Genomic DNA, 17,361 nt, shown 5'->3' on the forward strand with positions numbered 1-17,361 from the left:
CTAAAACATCTCTCTTCCCAGCTCCTAGTGCCTGAAAACAGGTTAGACAAAGACTGCTGGAACTGAGTTTGATTCCTGCTGAGCGGACTGAAAACTGGAGCTGTGGGTGGTCCTGCAATCACCACCCTGCTCAACAAAAGTTGATTTTAAAATCTATTCAGCCGCGGGGAAAATTTTCGGCTGATCTGTGACTTCATGCAGATGTGGTTACTGTTCTGCAGAACCATTGTCTTAAACAAAGTGGATCTCCATCTTTTAGCCTGGGTCCACACTGTTGAGATATGGGAATCAGCACATTTCCAGTGCGGGTTCCCGCATCGCATCTCCCCCGCAGGAAGTTCACACTGCCCTATGCAAACCGCTGCGGGTGTCAACACAAAGTTAATGTCACCCCCAGATCGGTTCGCAGATCGCAGAGCGAACTGTGAATTCTGACAGGAATCGGTTCACATTCCAATCAGATACAATTCCAGTACGAGGGGAAAAAATGGTCCTGCCAGCATTTTCATGCGAATGCAATGCGAGTTTAGCCATACAAATGTCAGTGCGATGCAAATTCAGCCATACTATCGCATGTGATCTGCAATGCAGTGCAAATCACATGCAATGTCTGTTCGCAATAGTGTGAACCCAGGCTTAGTGAAGTTTAAATACTTTGTTTGGACCATGCTGGCCCAAACAAACCATCTTCCCTGAAAGATGTCTATGAACTGTATGTAGCCTCAGCTACAGACGCACACGACCCTGTGTTCTGGCAGCAGGACAGAAAGTTCCAGTCCCACTCCCAGACCAAAATGGAGAAGGGCTGAGTGCTGCTCAGCAATGCACAGGCAGCTGTATATTTTATGAATGAATACAAAGCTTCCTCTGAATGGCTGAGTCAGATTTTAATGTCATCAGACCGCATCAGTCAGAGGCAGCTTTGTATTCATTCACAGACTACAAAGCTCCCTGTGAATAGTTGAGCAGCGTTCAGTCCGTCATTTTTTGCAGGGAGCAGGAATTTCTTGTCCTGCTGCCAGAATATAGACCTGTATACTCTATGTAGCTGAGGCACCCACAGCAGGCTCGTCTAGTAGTGAAGGTGAAAATAGGTTTGGACCAGCTTGGTCTGAACTATATAAACTTCACTAAAAGATAAAGATTGTCATTAAGCAGCTGCAAGGTTTCGCGGCTGCCTGAATTAAGCCAGCAGAGGAGATTCCTCCATCTACTCTGAACGAGAGAAAATCCAGCCATGTGTGGCTGCATTAGGAATGACAGTATTGTGCACTTCAATAGAACCAGACGGTTTCACAGCACACAACTACTCAGTGTTATTTCTGCTGTTCTGGAGGAAATGGCAAGGCAATAAAGAAAGATTTCAGAATTTAAAATAAAATACTTTTAAGTGATAATTGTATTTTTTAAAAGCACATCAACACTTAATATACCCGGGAATGTCAAGGAACTTTGCAGATATAATTTACATCTTCGCTTTTCTGTGTTTTTAACGGATTCCAGGTATGGATATTTTTTACATTGGTAGAGTTTGGACAGATGCAACTATGTATATATCATACTGGCCAATGCCACTAGAAGCTGGAAATTACTGAAGTAGACACCGCTATTCACTGGCTTCCAGGTCCAATGCTAAATGGCTGGCCCAATGCATTGTGAACACAGGACATTGGCTACTCGGCACAGGCACAATTTAGAGAATGCTTTGCATTTTCTGGATGAATGCAAAGTGTTCCCTGATTGGGCTAAGTGGAGAGGCGAGGCAGTGATGTCACGCTCTCCTCTTTTGTCCAATCAAACATTTTCAGGTTCCAGGGGTATTGGTCCTGTATAGTATACACACCAATGTAACTATGTAAAAATCTACTATACCTGGAATTTTTTTTTTTTTTTTTTTTTTAAGCCTGTCAACACCTTCACAGGTCATTGCAAAAGCACTATTCACTCGGTTTTCCATAAAATACAGACAAAAATTATAGAGCTATACAAGTGTAAACATCGTCCTCTGGTTTGCACTTCGCTTGTCTGCACCGTAACTGCAGAAAAGGAGTGAGAACAAGAAAGGCATCTGTGCCATAAATAATAGTTTCTATGCTGCAGTGCATTCACGCCATCACTGGAGACCACAGACTGCTAAAAAGCAGTAAACAATACATTGGGTTGATTTACTAAAACTTGAGTGTAAAATACGGTGCAGCTCTGCATTAAAACCAATCAGCTTCCAGGTTTTCCTGTCAAAGCCAAATTGAACAAGCTTTAGCTAGAAGCCGATTTGCTACCATACACAGCTGAACCAGATATTGCACTCTGCAGCTTTAGTAAATCAACCCCATTGTCTACACAGACCTGAACCTATGAGAACGAAAGAAAAGGCGGAAGAAATTATAACTGCAAAGTTGCTTATGAATAGAGAATAGTAGTAAAAAGTATTTTAATATTTGCATGGAGTTCTGCTTTTAACATGAGGCCTACTGTGCTGTGAAAAAAAAAAATAATAAAAAATTGGTACTGCAGTGAATTTCAAATCAAGTCAAATAAAAATGATAAATGCACTGGCAATTAAACAGGACTAATGATAACAAATGACTATTTTCATAGTGACATAAGACTAAAAAAATAAAAAGAAATAAAAAATAATTAAAAATAGTCTATCCTGCATGCCAGAACAATGGTGTTTTCATGCACCTATAAGAACCATGCAGTGTTGGCAGCACATTTGTTATGGCACTAGGGAAGCCATTAAATGAATTCTCAGCTACAACATAGCTGCATGGAATGCATACGAAGGGTTTCCAGAACACTAAAATCTGCTTGGGACTACACAGGAAGACCTCCATGCCCCAAAGTAAATAAAAGGAAAGCCCATTTTACCATTTTTTCAGGACAATTCAGCCATTCACAGTGGTTCTAAGATGTGATGCAAAAGATGTCAGCAGCAACTGGTGCTATGGGTGACATATGGAATGATATAGCTCTATGGCACGTAGGGAGGCAGTCTCTCTGCATAATGACCTGAAAGGGACCCAAGCTGAAAGGTGATTTCAAATACACTGGAAACCCCTCCTATAGCAGTCTGATGATAAAACACTGAAAAATAGCACATGAAAAGGAAACAAGAGTCGTGTTGCAATATTAATGCCTCTCAAGAACAAAATGTAAAAAAAGAAAAAAAGATATACTGTATTTTCTGGTGTATAAGACTACTTTTGAACCTCAAAAAAATCCCCCAAAAATGGGGGGTCATCTTATACGCCGAGTATAATATCTCCAAGGTAACCTAAGTATAAGTATTACCGGTAGATCATGTAATAGGGGGGTCGTCTTATACGCCGGAAAATACGGTATATATATATATATATATATATATATATATATATATATATATATATATATATATCTTTGAACAGATCCTCGGGGTAAACTGGGATAAAACAAAATGTTTTCTAATTAATCCTGATTTTTTTCTTTTTTCTTTTTTTATATAAGATGCATTACCAAGTCATAAAAAATGATACAGAACATAACAAATAAAATAAAACAAAACAAAAAAAAAACAAAAAACACAGCTTGTATATTTCCATGAGCTTAGCATAAAACATTTTCCAGCAGCGATCTGCTTACAGTTTAAAAGAAAAACCGAAAAAAAAAAAAAAAACTCAAAAATAACATTTTTTTTGAAATATCATCACCGCTGGAAGCCATCTCCCGGCAGTTATATAAATTTCCCATGAGTCCTTTTGGTCTTGAAGACCTAAAATATATTTATATATATATATTTATATTTTTCCTGTAAAAAGTTTGCACAGAGTTCAAGGCTAGACCTGAGAGACTGGGAGGGACGGAGGAGAGTTCTTGGGACGGTTTATGGTAAAAGTGAAGGCCAGCTTGGGGGCCAATTACAAAATATTCCGTCAAGACGATGCATTGTCTGTTGCCGTCCTGCTTTGGAAGTGGTGGTTTGTGGTGTTGGCGGCGGAGAGGGAGGAGTCATTTGACGCAATCCCGTAATCTGCCGGCTGAAAAAAAAAAAACAGACGACATTTGTTACTGTCACAAGAGTGCATCCAATCTTTACCTATGACCCGAACCCTATCAGTACACAACATCTGAAATCTTTTTTGCACCCACAACCCAACCTGAGCACCAAAGCCTCTGCCTGAGACATTACGCATTGATGGATGTGAAGCATATATCCAACGTTACACAGCAATGCTTCAGCTTTCCATGTGTTTTTTGCATTTGCCAAAATGGTTTGGTACTACTTAAAAGTGGTTTTTAAACAAATTACCTGCTACAAGTTGTACCCGTTTATCTGCAGTCTTCTCGTCTCTACATCCCTTCAAAGTACTGAATTTTTTTAAGTTTGTCTGAAATCTCGAAAAAAAAGGGGATGGAGAGCTGAAGTTACAATCTGCAGAGCTCAGTGAAGAGATCTCTGAGAGCTGATTGGAGGGAATGGACACACACCCTTCACACAGCACACAGGAACAGAACTAAGGGTGTCAATCTGCTGGAGATCCCCCCCCCCCCCGTCACCTTTTTCACTCAAGTGATTCATGCTGATAGCAGAAGAAAAAAGTAGCAGACAGAAATAACATTTAGTGCTCTCAAAGAGCAAGTAAACTCTTCCCTTTTTTTCCTTGCAAAGTAAATGCATAATGTGCTAGTATGCATCGCATACTAGCACAATATGTGACACTTACCTGCAATGAAGCCCGCGTTGTCCCCGCTGCCGGCCACCTCTCTCCCTCTCTCTCTCTCTCTAGAGAGACAGACAGAGAGAGAGACAGAGGTAGCACTAAGACCAGCCATAGACGGAATGAAACTCAATCTAAATAAAAGTAAATGATAAACATAAAATGGACACTCCTAACTGCTGCTGCCAATCTCTTCATGCTGGTAAATGCCCAGACAGGATCTTGTGCGACATGTGAAATCGCTACACAGACAAGGCAACAGATCCAGACCTCCACATTCACTTACATGTCTTCTAAAGATCCTTTGGAGCAAGCTACGTTTTGGCGGTTCGGGAAGTTGCCTCCAATCTAAATCTGGAGAGCGGGTCCCATTTGGTCCGAAGAGGTTAAGGTCCTTGAAACATTCCGTCTCAATCATCTATGGATGTAAAAACAAAAATAGTCTCTTCTTCATACACAGAACGACACATGTATGTAACTATTAAAGCGTAAACTCTTGCAAGTTGTTGACTTCATTCAAATATGGAAATTCCCCATAACTTCCCTAATGCAAAAATTGAGGGGCTTCTACCTCTATGGAACACTATCCACTCTCTGCTGGACTATGCTGTGCACTGTATGCTTCATTCATAAAATGCAGACTATGGCGTGGAGTCTGCAGCGCCCCATGGAGTCACTGTACAGAGCATTTTGTGATTGGAAAAAAGGAAAGTCACATGACTGACAGGTCATGTCACTGAGTTCTCCTCCAGTCACTTTTCTCATTCCTTCATTGGACTAGCCCTAAAAATTGCCACTCGCCTGCTCGCATTCAGCGAGTGGAAAGAAAATGAGGGCAAGTGTGTGAAGCAGCGGGGGGAGTGGTCACCAGCAAGCAGGGTTGAACAGGAGCTGATCCTACTTTTTTTAGGCAAATCTGGAAACTGGGAGGACATGTTATATTAAACATATGGATGGGTCCCATGGGATACAGGGCATTCGCAAACTTTTTTTTTCCACCTTTAGAGCCTAACCCCATCCAAATTTTTTTTTTTTTAATTTCAATCTGAACAAAGCAAGGGTTACATTTTTTTTTACGTTTCTCGTTTGTGCGCTCATAGGTAAGACTAGGGCCTCCTTCACATGGGCGCCATTGCCCATACAGCATGAACCCACCGTTTAAGCGGCTGCTCACCCACCCCTGCACGCCTGTCAAATTCAGAAGCTGCAGATGTGTCCGTACAACTGCTGCATCCCCATAGAGTTACATACGCTCTGTGCACACGGCTCCTGCCTACTCCAGCCACATAAATAGTGCTTTTGTGCAATAATAAATTGATTAAACAATACAATTTTCACTTAGTACTTTATTACCCCCCAATGTCTATGTATTAGCTAAATCTCTCCTGTACATGTGCGTTTTCCTCTGTGTGGTTATCTAGTCTTCAATAAATAGCGTTTTAAAAAAAAAACAAAAAAAAAAAACTTAAAATGATTAGAAAAATAGAAACAAACTAAAACAATCAGGAAAAAATATCAAAGAGGAGAATGGGAAGTTAATGAGGGCAGATTAGGGAAAACAAGGATTTAATAAGTGGTTAGATTGAGATTGTATAAACATTTCTAACTGTTAAGTCTCATACACTTTGGCCATGTATACGATTACCCTTTATGTACCCTTATGTCAAAGGCTGTCTGTCGCTGTCAGTAGTATTTCTAATTATCTCGTACCTGCACTTATAATCTTCATTTTTTTTTTTTTTGACTCTTTAAATCAAAACAACTTTATTGCGTACTGAAACACAACAGGAGATATACAACAAGAAAAGGCTGCGAGATAGCCAACATAGAACAAACCAGTCCATAAATCTTGACAGTCAATGCCAGTTCACGAGAATACAGAGCAATTAGTAGAACAACGTACACAGATATGCGATAATTGAAACACAATGCATTAGGAATTACGATGTACAAGTAGTGGAAGAATTTAGCCATTTATCCCACACTTTATGGTATTTCCCCGGGCAACCCCTATTAACATAAATAAGTTTTTTATAGGGGAGAGTGCTGTTGATCTCGCTAATCCACGCCGCCAAGGTAGGCACCGCCTGTTGGATCCAATTTCTGATTTCTGGCCAGCAATTTACGGGCCTGAAACAGGGTCTCCTGCAAGAACTGGGCCACATGCTTGTTAATCTCAACATCTGGAAGGAGTCCCAGTAAACACAATCTAGGGTCGAGTGTCACAGGCGCGCCCATCTGGTCGTGGAGGAACTGGACCACTTGGGCCCAGAACCCGCGCACTCGCGGACACTGCCACAGCAGATGGTCGAATGTGCCAGTCGACAGCAGACACTTGGGGCAATGGGACGCCTGGGTGGGACGAAATTTAGCCATACGTACAGGGGTAAGGTATGTACGGTGAAGGATACATACATGGGTAAAGCGATCCGACATTTTAGGGGAAGCACACTTAGCGCCCATCAGTACATCCTCCCAATCCTCATCCAGTATCTCTCCCAACAAAGGTTCCCATTTGGGTTTCAACGCATACGCGATCTTGGTGGCCGCGGGCGTAAGCAACATCTCGTACAGAAGGGCAATCAGCTTACAGTGGTCCGCGCCCATGAGGACCCTAGTCAAGTCCAAGGGTTCCACCATCGGACAGTCCACCGGGAACTGGGCCCGCAGCGCGTGAGCGAGCTGCATGTATCGGAAATACATATAAGATGGGAGGGCAAACTCCTGCTTAAGTTGGCTGTATGACTTCACTGCTCCCCGGTGCAATACATGGGAGAGCAGGAAGACACCCCTAGAGATCCAGACACTGGGATCAGGTATCTGTAAAAGTTCTGGTAGAAGTTTATTAAACCACAGCGGCGTATCAGCGTGTAAGGCCTCGCAGCCCATCTTCTGCATCGCCAGATCCCAGACACGTCTATAATTATGCAAGAGACTCCCACGTGGGGAGGACCCGTGGGATCCCTTCACCCCCCGAAGGAGGTCACAGAATGGGTGGGGAACCGGGAAACCAGAGTCCGCACAGACCAAGAGACGGCACCTCAGATTGTCCTGTTTGTCCAAGTGGTAGAAATGGGAAAGCTGAGCCGCCAAGTAGTACAGGGGAAGATCGGGGACCGCGAGACCGCCCAACGAGATCGGGAGGCGGATCGTACGCGACGACAATTTGCGCCTCGCCGATCCCCAGATAAACGAGTTCCAGAGGGCCTCGAGGACCTTAAAGTAGCGGAGTGGTATATAGACCGGGCAATGCCACATAACGTACAAAATTTTAGGGAGTAGAATCATCTTGAGGAGACCTATCCGCCCCATCACCCCCAGCGGGAGCTTAGCCCACGCCTGGAGTTTAGCCTTGAACAGGGATATAACCGGTTCAATATTGAGGGAAACGTAGTCCGAAAGATCCCGAGATATATGTATACCCAGGTATTTAATCACGCTGACACGTCGAAGGGGCAAGGAGGCCTGGGCAAAGGTAGGGGGAGAGGCATCCATGGGGAGAATCTGGGACTTGTCCCAATTGATACGTAAACCAGAGAATTTACCAAAGTGCTCGATGACCTGCAGAGCCGAAGCCAGGGAAGGACCAGCATCCGATAAATACAAAAGCATATCGTCAGCATACAGGCTAACCTTCTCCACCAGTGGACCAGCACGAAGCCCCTCAATACCCGGATGGGATCGAAGAGCCGCCGCCAACGGTTCCACCGCCAAGGCATAGAGTAGAGGGGAGATAGGGCACCCCTGACGTGTGCCTCTGGAGAGAGGAAACACGTCCGAGGTCCAGCCATTCGCCAGAACCCGTGCCCGAGGGGCATCGTAGAGGATAGTCAGCCACCTGATAAATCGCGGACCAAAGCCAAAGATACGCAGACAATGCCATAGATAATTCCATTCGACAGAATCAAAGGCCTTGGCCGCGTCAAGTGAGACCACCACCCGAGCTCCCAACTGGGCATGCGAGGCCTGTAGATTCATAAATAGACGTCTAGTGTTATAGGCAGTGTTTTTTGTAGGCATAAAGCCCGTCTGATCAGGGTGTATCAACGTCAGGATAACCTTATTTAGACGAATGGCCAAAACTTTTGCAAGGATTTTCACATCAGTCTGTAATAGGGAAATGGGCCTGTACGACACAGGTTGGAGAGGGTCCTTCCCAGGCTTCGGGATCAAAACAACGAGGGCCTCACGCATAGAGTCAGGAAGGGCAGCGTCCTTAAATATAGATCGATAGAGGGTCACCAACCTAGGAACAAGGGTAGACGAAAATTGCGTATAGAATTCCACAGGGAGCCCGTCTACGCCTGGAGCTTTGCAACGAGCGAAACTAGCTATAGCCGCCTGCACCTCCTCGGCGGAGATAGGGGCCTCAAGGGCCTCCACCTGAACCGCCGATAACTGAGGGAGGGACAGGTCAGCCAGCAGCCCATCCAGCTCGGAGGTCTCGTACGCCACCGTAGAGGAATAGGTGTCACGAAAAAACGACGCAAACATGCTGGCAACCTTGGCAGCGTCAGAAACCAGGGATCCATCCGGACCCGCTAGGGAAATGACCACCGGAGGGCGGGCATCCAGGTGCGCCAAGTGTGCCAAAAGCCTACCCGGGCGTTCTCCCTGTTCAAATATCCGCTGCTTGGCGAAAAATAATTTATGCCTAGCCCTCTCGTAACTAAGCTGTTCGGCCACCCGCGTCTGCAATTTAAGGCTCGCGAGCGCATCCGGAGTCGGTGCAAGAGCATACTGATCCTCCATAGAGGCCAAGTCCTCCAACACCTGGGCGTATGAAGCTCTAGAGTGACGTTTAAAAGTGGAGATGGCATGGGAAAGTTTCAGCCTCACATGGGACTTGAACGCATCCCACACCGTCAGGACATCCGAGGTACCGTCATTAGTCGCGAAGAACGAGTCCCATTCAGCGTCTAGAGATTCAGTGTCTGGGATTAGGCCAAGCCAGAATGGATTAAGCCGCCAGTTACTGCGCGGTGGCCTGGACAAAACATCCAGGAGCACCCAGTAAGGGGCGTGGTCAGACAGGATACGCGGGCAAAAGCCCGCTGCCTGTAGCTGAGGAGCAAGCTGTGGGGAAATAAAGATGTAATCAATGCGAGACATGGTGGCATGAGCCGCCGAGAAGCAGGAGTAAGCCCTCTTAGTAGGATACAGGTGGCGCCAGGTGTCAATCAGCGAGAACTGGGACATTACCCGACCGAAACGGGTCAGACCATTCGAAGGCCGGGCCGGGAGAGTTGAACTCACCCTATCCAGCTCGGGGTCAATGGTCATATTAAAATCACCCAGCCATACAACAGGCACAGAAGGATGGCGTGCAATAAAGTCTAAACCGGCCCCAAGGACAGCCCCAGAAAATGGGGGAGGCACATAGCAGGCCAGCAACAGAATAGAAGAACCCGCCAGTGTAGCATGTAGAAGAACATAGCGACCCTGAGGGTCGGTCTCCACCGAACAAATAGCAAAAGGGAGGGACTTAGCAACTAATATTGAGACTCCACGGGAGTAGGAACTGTACGTGGCATGATATGTCCACCCCATCCAGGGCTTCCGTAGAGCGCGAACCAAGGAGCCAGTGGCATGGGTTTCAGTTAGAACAACAATATCTGCAGCTTGGGCTTTCAAAAAAGTAAAGAGGGCCGTACGTTTGATTTTGTCCCTAATGCCACGAACATTCCAAACTAGCAATTTCAACGGGGCCATGGAGGTAGGTAAAAAAATGGCACCAGGATAGAAAGGTTCAGTGGAGACCGAGCCTGCAGAGAGGTACAGACTGAGACATGGCAAGAAAACATAGAAAAATGGCAGCATCGCAATATCATAAGGAACAGCACACAATAAACATTCTGTGAATAAACAACCCTAACCCACCCAGCTCTACACCAACCCCAACTTGTGCGAGCATACATCCCCGAACAGAAAAACCCAACAGTACCCACATTGAAACAGAGGGAGCACCAGCTGCAGCGGAGACCCGAAAGGGGCCCGCACACACACAGCCAGGACACCAGACATAGTATAGCAATAAACACAATCAAATTTGCAATCTGGGCACAGCGTAACGAGGGGGCAAACATCCTCTGAAGAGCAAAAGAGTTCCTGTAGTAGTGCCAGCAAGCAGCCCCCACAAGACAGGACATCTGGGGGGCCGAGCCGGCGGAGCAAAACAAAGGGAGAGCATACGGCAGTCTGTAAAAATATTTCCACGGTGCACATGGTGAATAAACGGTGTCCAGAACAGGGGGAGAAGGAAGAACAGGGGGGGGGGGGGGGGGGGGACAGAGTGTCACAAAAAGGAGGGCAAATCCGCAGCAGTTCCTCACGTCTTGAGTAGGGATGGATGGAGCAGGGGATCAGGGTCAACAGTGACGGAGGGGCAGTATAAAAAATAGGTGGCTCACAGGGCAAATATGGGCAGTAAGGTGGGCACAGCAGGAAAGGTGACTGCGGACAAAAGTGTACTCACGCACTAGGCAGGTCTCAGTCTATCCAACCATGCCACAGCCTCTTCAGGATCCTCGAAAAAATGCACCCGGTCCTCGCCCACCACACGGAGCCTGGCAGGGAACAACATAGCATATTTCAGGTTTTGGGCGCGCAGTCTCCGCTTGATATCTGTAAACTTGCCTCTGCGACGCTGGACCTCTGCAGAAAAATCCGGGAATGCGAGCACCTGGCTGTTGAGGTGGGGAATGTTGCCCTTATCCCGGGCCAAACGTAAGATGGCATCCCGGTCCCGGTAGTTGAGGAATTTAGCTATGAACACCCTGGCGGGCGCTCCCGGAGGTGGCGGCTTGGATGGCACCCGATGAGCCCGTTCAACCACGAAGGATTGGGAGAATGCTTCCCGGCCATAGGTGGTCACCAGGAGATCCTCAAGGAACGTGGCAGGGGAGGCCCCCTCAGCACCCTCAGGCAGGCCCACGAAGCGCAAGTTGTTTCGGCGCATCCGATTCTCAAGATCGTCCTGCTTAGAGAGCAACAAGGATATATGGCGTTCTGCCTGGTCAGAGGAGGCCTGCAGGGGGGGGACCGCATCCTCCACGCGGCCTAAGCGGTGCTCGGTTTCGGACACCCGGTCTCGCAGTTTCTGGAAATCCTGACGGAGGAGGGAAACATCAATTTTAACTTCCTCTATGCGAGCCGTCAGGGTCGCCTGGCAGGTGGATATGGCGTCAAGCACTTGTGCCAGATCAGCCGTGGATGCAGCCGGAGCGGTGGATGAGGCCGCGCCATTTTCCAGCGGGGCCTCCTTGTCCTTGTGCCGGAATTTGTCCAGCTTCGCAGCGGCCTCCGACTTCTGCCGGGGGGGAGACATACCACCGCGGGATCCGGGAGCAGGTAGGGGTCAGGAAGAGATGAGTTCTGGACTCAGCGATGAATCAGGATCGATAATTCAGGATAATGCCGGAGGAGCTCTCGTGCAATGCGACCTACTCCATTGCTCTCCAGGCCACGCCCCTATAATCTTCATTTTTAATAAAAAAAATAAAAAAATCAACTTTATTATACTCATCAGGTATTGCTCTGACTGAAAAGCAGTTTGAAGTTCATCACTTATCTGTGGATTATTTAAACTATGTAAATACAAAAAAATAAGGTTGGCCATACAGGAGAAATCTTTTTTGTTCAACCAGTGGGTTGAACCAAATAGAAATTCGATTCCCCCGTCCACACACTGTATGGATGGGGGGAATCCTTCCCACAGGGTCTTTGTATTCCGACAGCGAGACTTCGCCGCCATCAGAATACAATGATCAGCACTGCTGGCTACACCTGGGGGTGCTGATTGAGATCGGTAGATAGATCAACCTGTGTACAACCAGCCTGCCCATACATAGATTGAAATTTGGCCGGTTCTGCAGGGACCAGTCTGGCTTAACTATTTTACTTTGCATCTCTCTATCTCAAGTCTGAGCTGTGAAAAGACTGTCAGAAGGTCACTTAATTGACAGTAGCTGCTATATTGTCACAGCAACTCCTGGCGGTTTTGATAGCTGGAAATTGCCAGCAAATAGAAGAGAAGCAGCAGAAAGGCAAAAAGGACAGGGTGTACTCCACACACTTCTTTTTACTTGAGTTTCTTTGGGCATGTGTAGGATGGCCAAGGTCCACAATGGGTTAAAGTATATAAAAAGTTAAAGGAGTTGTAAAGTCAGAAGTTTTTATCTTAATGCATTCTACGCATTAAGATAAAAAGCCTTGTGTGTAGCAGCCTCCCCAGCCCCCCCTAATATTTATCTGAGCCCCCATCTCTCTCCAGCGATGTCCACAAGTCCCTCTGCCGTTCAGGACTCTCCCTCTGAAATTGGCCGAGACACAGCAGTGGTGCCATTGGCTCCCTTGGCTGCCAATCAAAGTTAGTCAGCCAATTAAAGAGGGGCCAAACCGCTCTGAATAGAAACACGGAGCTGCAGTACAGCCTGGATGCCCCCATAGCAAGCTGCTTGCTGTGGGAGCACTCGACAGGAGGGAGGGGCCAGGAGAGCTGAAGAGGGACCCGAGAAGAGGAGGATCTGGAGGGCTGTTCTGTGCAAAACCAACTGTGGGCATTAGAGTTTTTTTTTAGCCTGATCCCTGATAAAGTCACCCACATGAGAAAACATGTTGCGCAGGACATTTGCACTGCCAAATAAAAATAGAGCCCACAGAAGTTTATGCATTCCCAGGATTAGAACAAGCATTGGACCTTTACAGATTTAGGTCTCCAACTTTGAGATATGCACGGATTATAGAACTGTATGGGGACAGCTGCTTGCAGTGTTGACATTTCCATTGAGCACAATATACTGTATATTTTAATGCTAACAAAGTTTGCTGGCTCCTTGAAGGCCATTTTGAAATGTGCAGTTTGGTACACACTCACCTCATTCTGCCAGGGGATGGAAACACATCCAGTTGCAAACTTAACATAGAAATCATTGTCCGTTTTGTCCAAATTTACACCTTTAACTGTCGAAAACTGCTCAATGTCCAGCACGTCCTTACAATACACCGCCCGGGGCTGAGAGGGAAAAACATCAACATAGTTTAAAGTTCCATCACTATAGTTTATTAAGAATCCAAAACCTACACATTGTCATTACATTAGATTTAATTTCATGCAATTTAAAGTGGTTGTAAAGGGATTCTCTGCATTAAGGTAAAAAACCTTTAATTCTCTGCACCCTCCAGCTCTCTCTAAATACTTACCTGTCTGATCTTGATCCAGAGCTGTGCCCAGGAGCAGCTGTCTCTTTCTCCTCATTAGCTCAGAGACAGCAGCGGGAGCTCCTGTCACTATCAATCACAGGATGTAAGGAGAGAGCAGAGGGGCAGGGCCGAGCCTCGCTGTTGGGGTCTATACATACAGACCGCACAGCTCAGGATTGAGCCTGCAGCTGTGCCAAAATAGGAAGCGGCTTCCTATGGTGGCACACTGACAAGAGGAGGAGCCAGGAGCGCCGACAGGGGACCCGGGAAGAGGAGGATCAAGGCTGCTCTGTGCAAAACCTTTACACAAAGAAGGTTATTAAAAAAAAAAAAAAAAAAAAAAAAAAAAAAGGATTTTTGTTACCGTAAAATCGGTTTCTCTGAGTTCATTGACGGAGACGGCGCTCCATATTCAGAACCATAGGGTTAGGCGCGGCAGAAAAAAAAAAACTTGGCTATGCCTATGGGCAGTCCTAGCAGGTATAAATCCCCCTCGCTGCTATAGGCCTCCAGTTTAGTAACAATCAGTGTCAGAAGTATCACAACAAACTCCATAGAGGGGTGGGTGCTGTGTCTGTCAATTAACAGTAAGTAACAAAAATCCCATTTCTTTCAATCATTGACGGAAACAGCACTCCATATTCAGAGCCATAGGAATGTCCAAGCAGTGCCAAAAAGGAAAATGAGGGTTGGGACAAAAAACCCAAGGCTAAACCCAAGAAGCCAAAATTAGTAACATGAGCTCGACAAGAACAGGAACCCCACCTGAAAAAAAAAAAAAAAAAATACATCTCAAAGAGGGAACCGACCCTCTAAACAGCAGCCTGCAAAACCATGCTGCCAAATGAAGCACCCGCAGATGCCAACATGTCCCCTTTATAAAACGTTGTGAAAGTGTGCACCAACGACCAGGTGACAGCTATGCAAACTTGCGACACTGAAACCTGATGACAGGAGGTCCAAGAAGCACCAAGCGCCCGAGAAGAGTGCGCCAAAGAGAGACGAGGAACCTGTCCCTTGATAGAATAGGCCTGAACCACCATCTGTCTGATCAACCTAGAAATAGTAGCAGTAGCGGACAGCCTTTCAATGGTCCGTCCGTAATCACTAAAAAAAAAAAAAAAAAAGACCTCCGAAAGGCAGCCAGATACAGCCGAATTGCTCCAAGAGAAGGATGAGAAGGCCTGGGACACAGGGAAGGCAACAGAATGTCCTCATTCAAATGGAAGTCAGACAACTTTAGGAAGGAAGGACGGCCATGGATGAAGAACCACCTTGTCTTTGTGGACCACCGAATAGGGAGTACGACAAGATAAAGCCACCAATTTGACACCCTGTGAGCAAAGGTGATATCCACCAAAAGGCCACTTTCCGGGACAATGTAAGCAACGGAATTTCCAGAATATTCTCAAATGGAGGCTTCTGGAGAACATAGCACTACGTTCAAGTCCCACGGTGGCAAAGGAGGCCACACTGGTGGAAACGTGTCGAAGCCCTTGAATGAAAGTACGAACCAATGAATGCATGGCCAGGGGCCACTGAAATAAAAATCCCCAAGGCAGACACCTGGCCCTTAATGATACTCAAGGCCAATTTCTGCTCAACACCCCACTGAAAAAAGGCCAAAATTCGAGCCACCGAAACGGCTATAGGGTGAGCGCCTACTGACACCACGAGATGTACGCCTTCCAAGTACGATGGTATATCTTCCTAGAGGTAGACTTCCTAGCCTTCCCCATAGTCAGAATCACTGACCCTGGCAAACCTCTATCCATCAACACCTGGCTCCCATTAGCCAAGCCGTCAAAGCCAGCGATGGCAAAGCAGGATGAAAGATTGGCCCATGGGACAACAGGTCCTCCCTGAGAGACAGTCTCCACGGGGCGTCCAAGACCAGCCGCACTAAGTCGGCGTACAAAGACAGGCAAGGGCAGTCGGGGGCCACCAGAATTACCATAATCCCTTCTGCTTCGATCCTGCACAGGAGCTGCGGAAAATGCTTCACAGGAAGGGAGGCCTAAATTAGTCGATACTGGCTCCACCAGGGCATCTGCCAGAGGATCCGTGACCTTGCCACAAACCTCTGAACCTTCCTGTTGAGCCGAGACACCAAGAAATCCATTTTAGGGGTGCCCCCACCACCGACAGAGCAGAACACTTCCGAATGCAGGGTCCACTTCCCTTGGAGGTAATCCACCTGCCAAATTGTCCATGCCTGGAATGTACACGCCCGAGAGTGGCAAACCGTGGCTTTCTGTCCACCAGAGGATGCCAGAGAGTTCCAGTGCCGCCAGCACACTTTTTGCCACCCCTGGTAATTGACAAGCTATTGTCAATGCATTGTGTGATTGGATCCGTACCAGGCGTCCCCTGAAGAAGTTATGTTTAGTGTCCCAGGCACAACCTCATCGCTCGGAGCTCCAAGACATTGATCTGTAGCCTGGACTCCTCCAGCGTCCAAAATCTCTTAGCTGATCTCAGCCCCAGGACACCTTCCAATCCGCACAGGCTGGCATCGGTCGTGACCACTGTCCAATACAAGGGGAGAAAGGACTTGCCCTGATGAAGGGCCAGAGATCGAAGCCAGCATATCAGAGAAACCCTGACCTACCGGCTCAGACTAATCTGATTGTCCAGAGAAATGGGGCACTTGTACCACTTTAAAAGGATTTCCTTTTGGAGGAGCACTGAAGTAAAAGGGGCGCCCACCACTGCCTTCTCATGCGCTGCCATGGCTGTGGAGGGGTCATTCTCACTATCAGATGGATCAGGGAGCATGGCGTCCTATCTCACGTTCACAGCAGCAGAGCCAAATTCAGGATCCGACGGAACCGAGGAAGCAGGAAAGGGCGGGGGATGCTTCCTGCTAGTCTTAAGCCCAAACTCCACCTCCACCCTGGAAACCAAGGACTCCAGAACTGCCGTCAGTGCGTCAATGGGGACCTGAAACCCTGAGGAACCTGCATTGAGAAAAGAGGGTACCCACAGACCAAAACCTTTTTGGCCCTGCCCAGGGACCCACCTATTCAGAGCCGGAACCCCTCGCACTGCAGCAGAGAAGGGGACACCCAACCAAAACTCACACCCCACGGGAGGAGTGCTGGTCACAAAGCAGCAGAAGCACCAGATATCCCACGTGCAGAAAGGAAGAAGTCCGGGAATACACTAGGTGAATGGAGGAGGGGCCAAGGAACAGTGTCTGCAGCCACGTGGCTCCAAATCAATGGGCGCCACTATTGCCAGTGCAGTAGAGTAGAGTAGACTGGCCGACCAACGAAAAATGGCCGCCAGACCACAAGAAAGTCTACAGACCTCAAAAACATGGCCACCACACCTGAAAACCAAAATGTCTGCCATACGCTGCACCGCAAGGCTCCCAGGGAGAGAGATCTGATCCCTGCGGGAGCAAGGGCCTGCCATACCAAAGGAAAAGAGAACACCAGGTATGTGGATCCCAAATGGT

The 17,361-nt window shown here is 47.1% G+C and overlaps 1 protein-coding gene across 1 annotated transcript in view; it reads right to left on the minus strand.

Moving 5' to 3' along the window:
* Positions 1-3,705: 3,705 nt before the first annotated feature.
* The window catches only part of LOC309554071 (G protein-coupled receptor kinase 5-like), a 127,508-nt gene continuing 113,852 nt past the window's right edge, over positions 3,706-17,361 (minus strand). The window contains exons 14-16 of the mRNA XM_082255603.1: positions 13,573-13,710; positions 4,984-5,115; positions 3,706-4,016 (exon numbers count right to left, since the gene is read on the minus strand). Of these exons, the coding sequence (XP_082111729.1) occupies positions 3,912-4,016; positions 4,984-5,115; positions 13,573-13,710 (375 nt within the window). The 3' untranslated portion in view covers positions 3,706-3,911. The remainder of the gene's footprint in view (positions 4,017-4,983; positions 5,116-13,572; positions 13,711-17,361) is intronic.

The sequence above is a fragment of the Pelophylax lessonae genome (genome assembly GCF_965119305.1).
Source record: "Pelophylax lessonae genome assembly, chromosome: 4".
Lineage (NCBI taxonomy): Eukaryota > Metazoa > Chordata > Amphibia > Anura > Ranidae > Pelophylax > Pelophylax lessonae.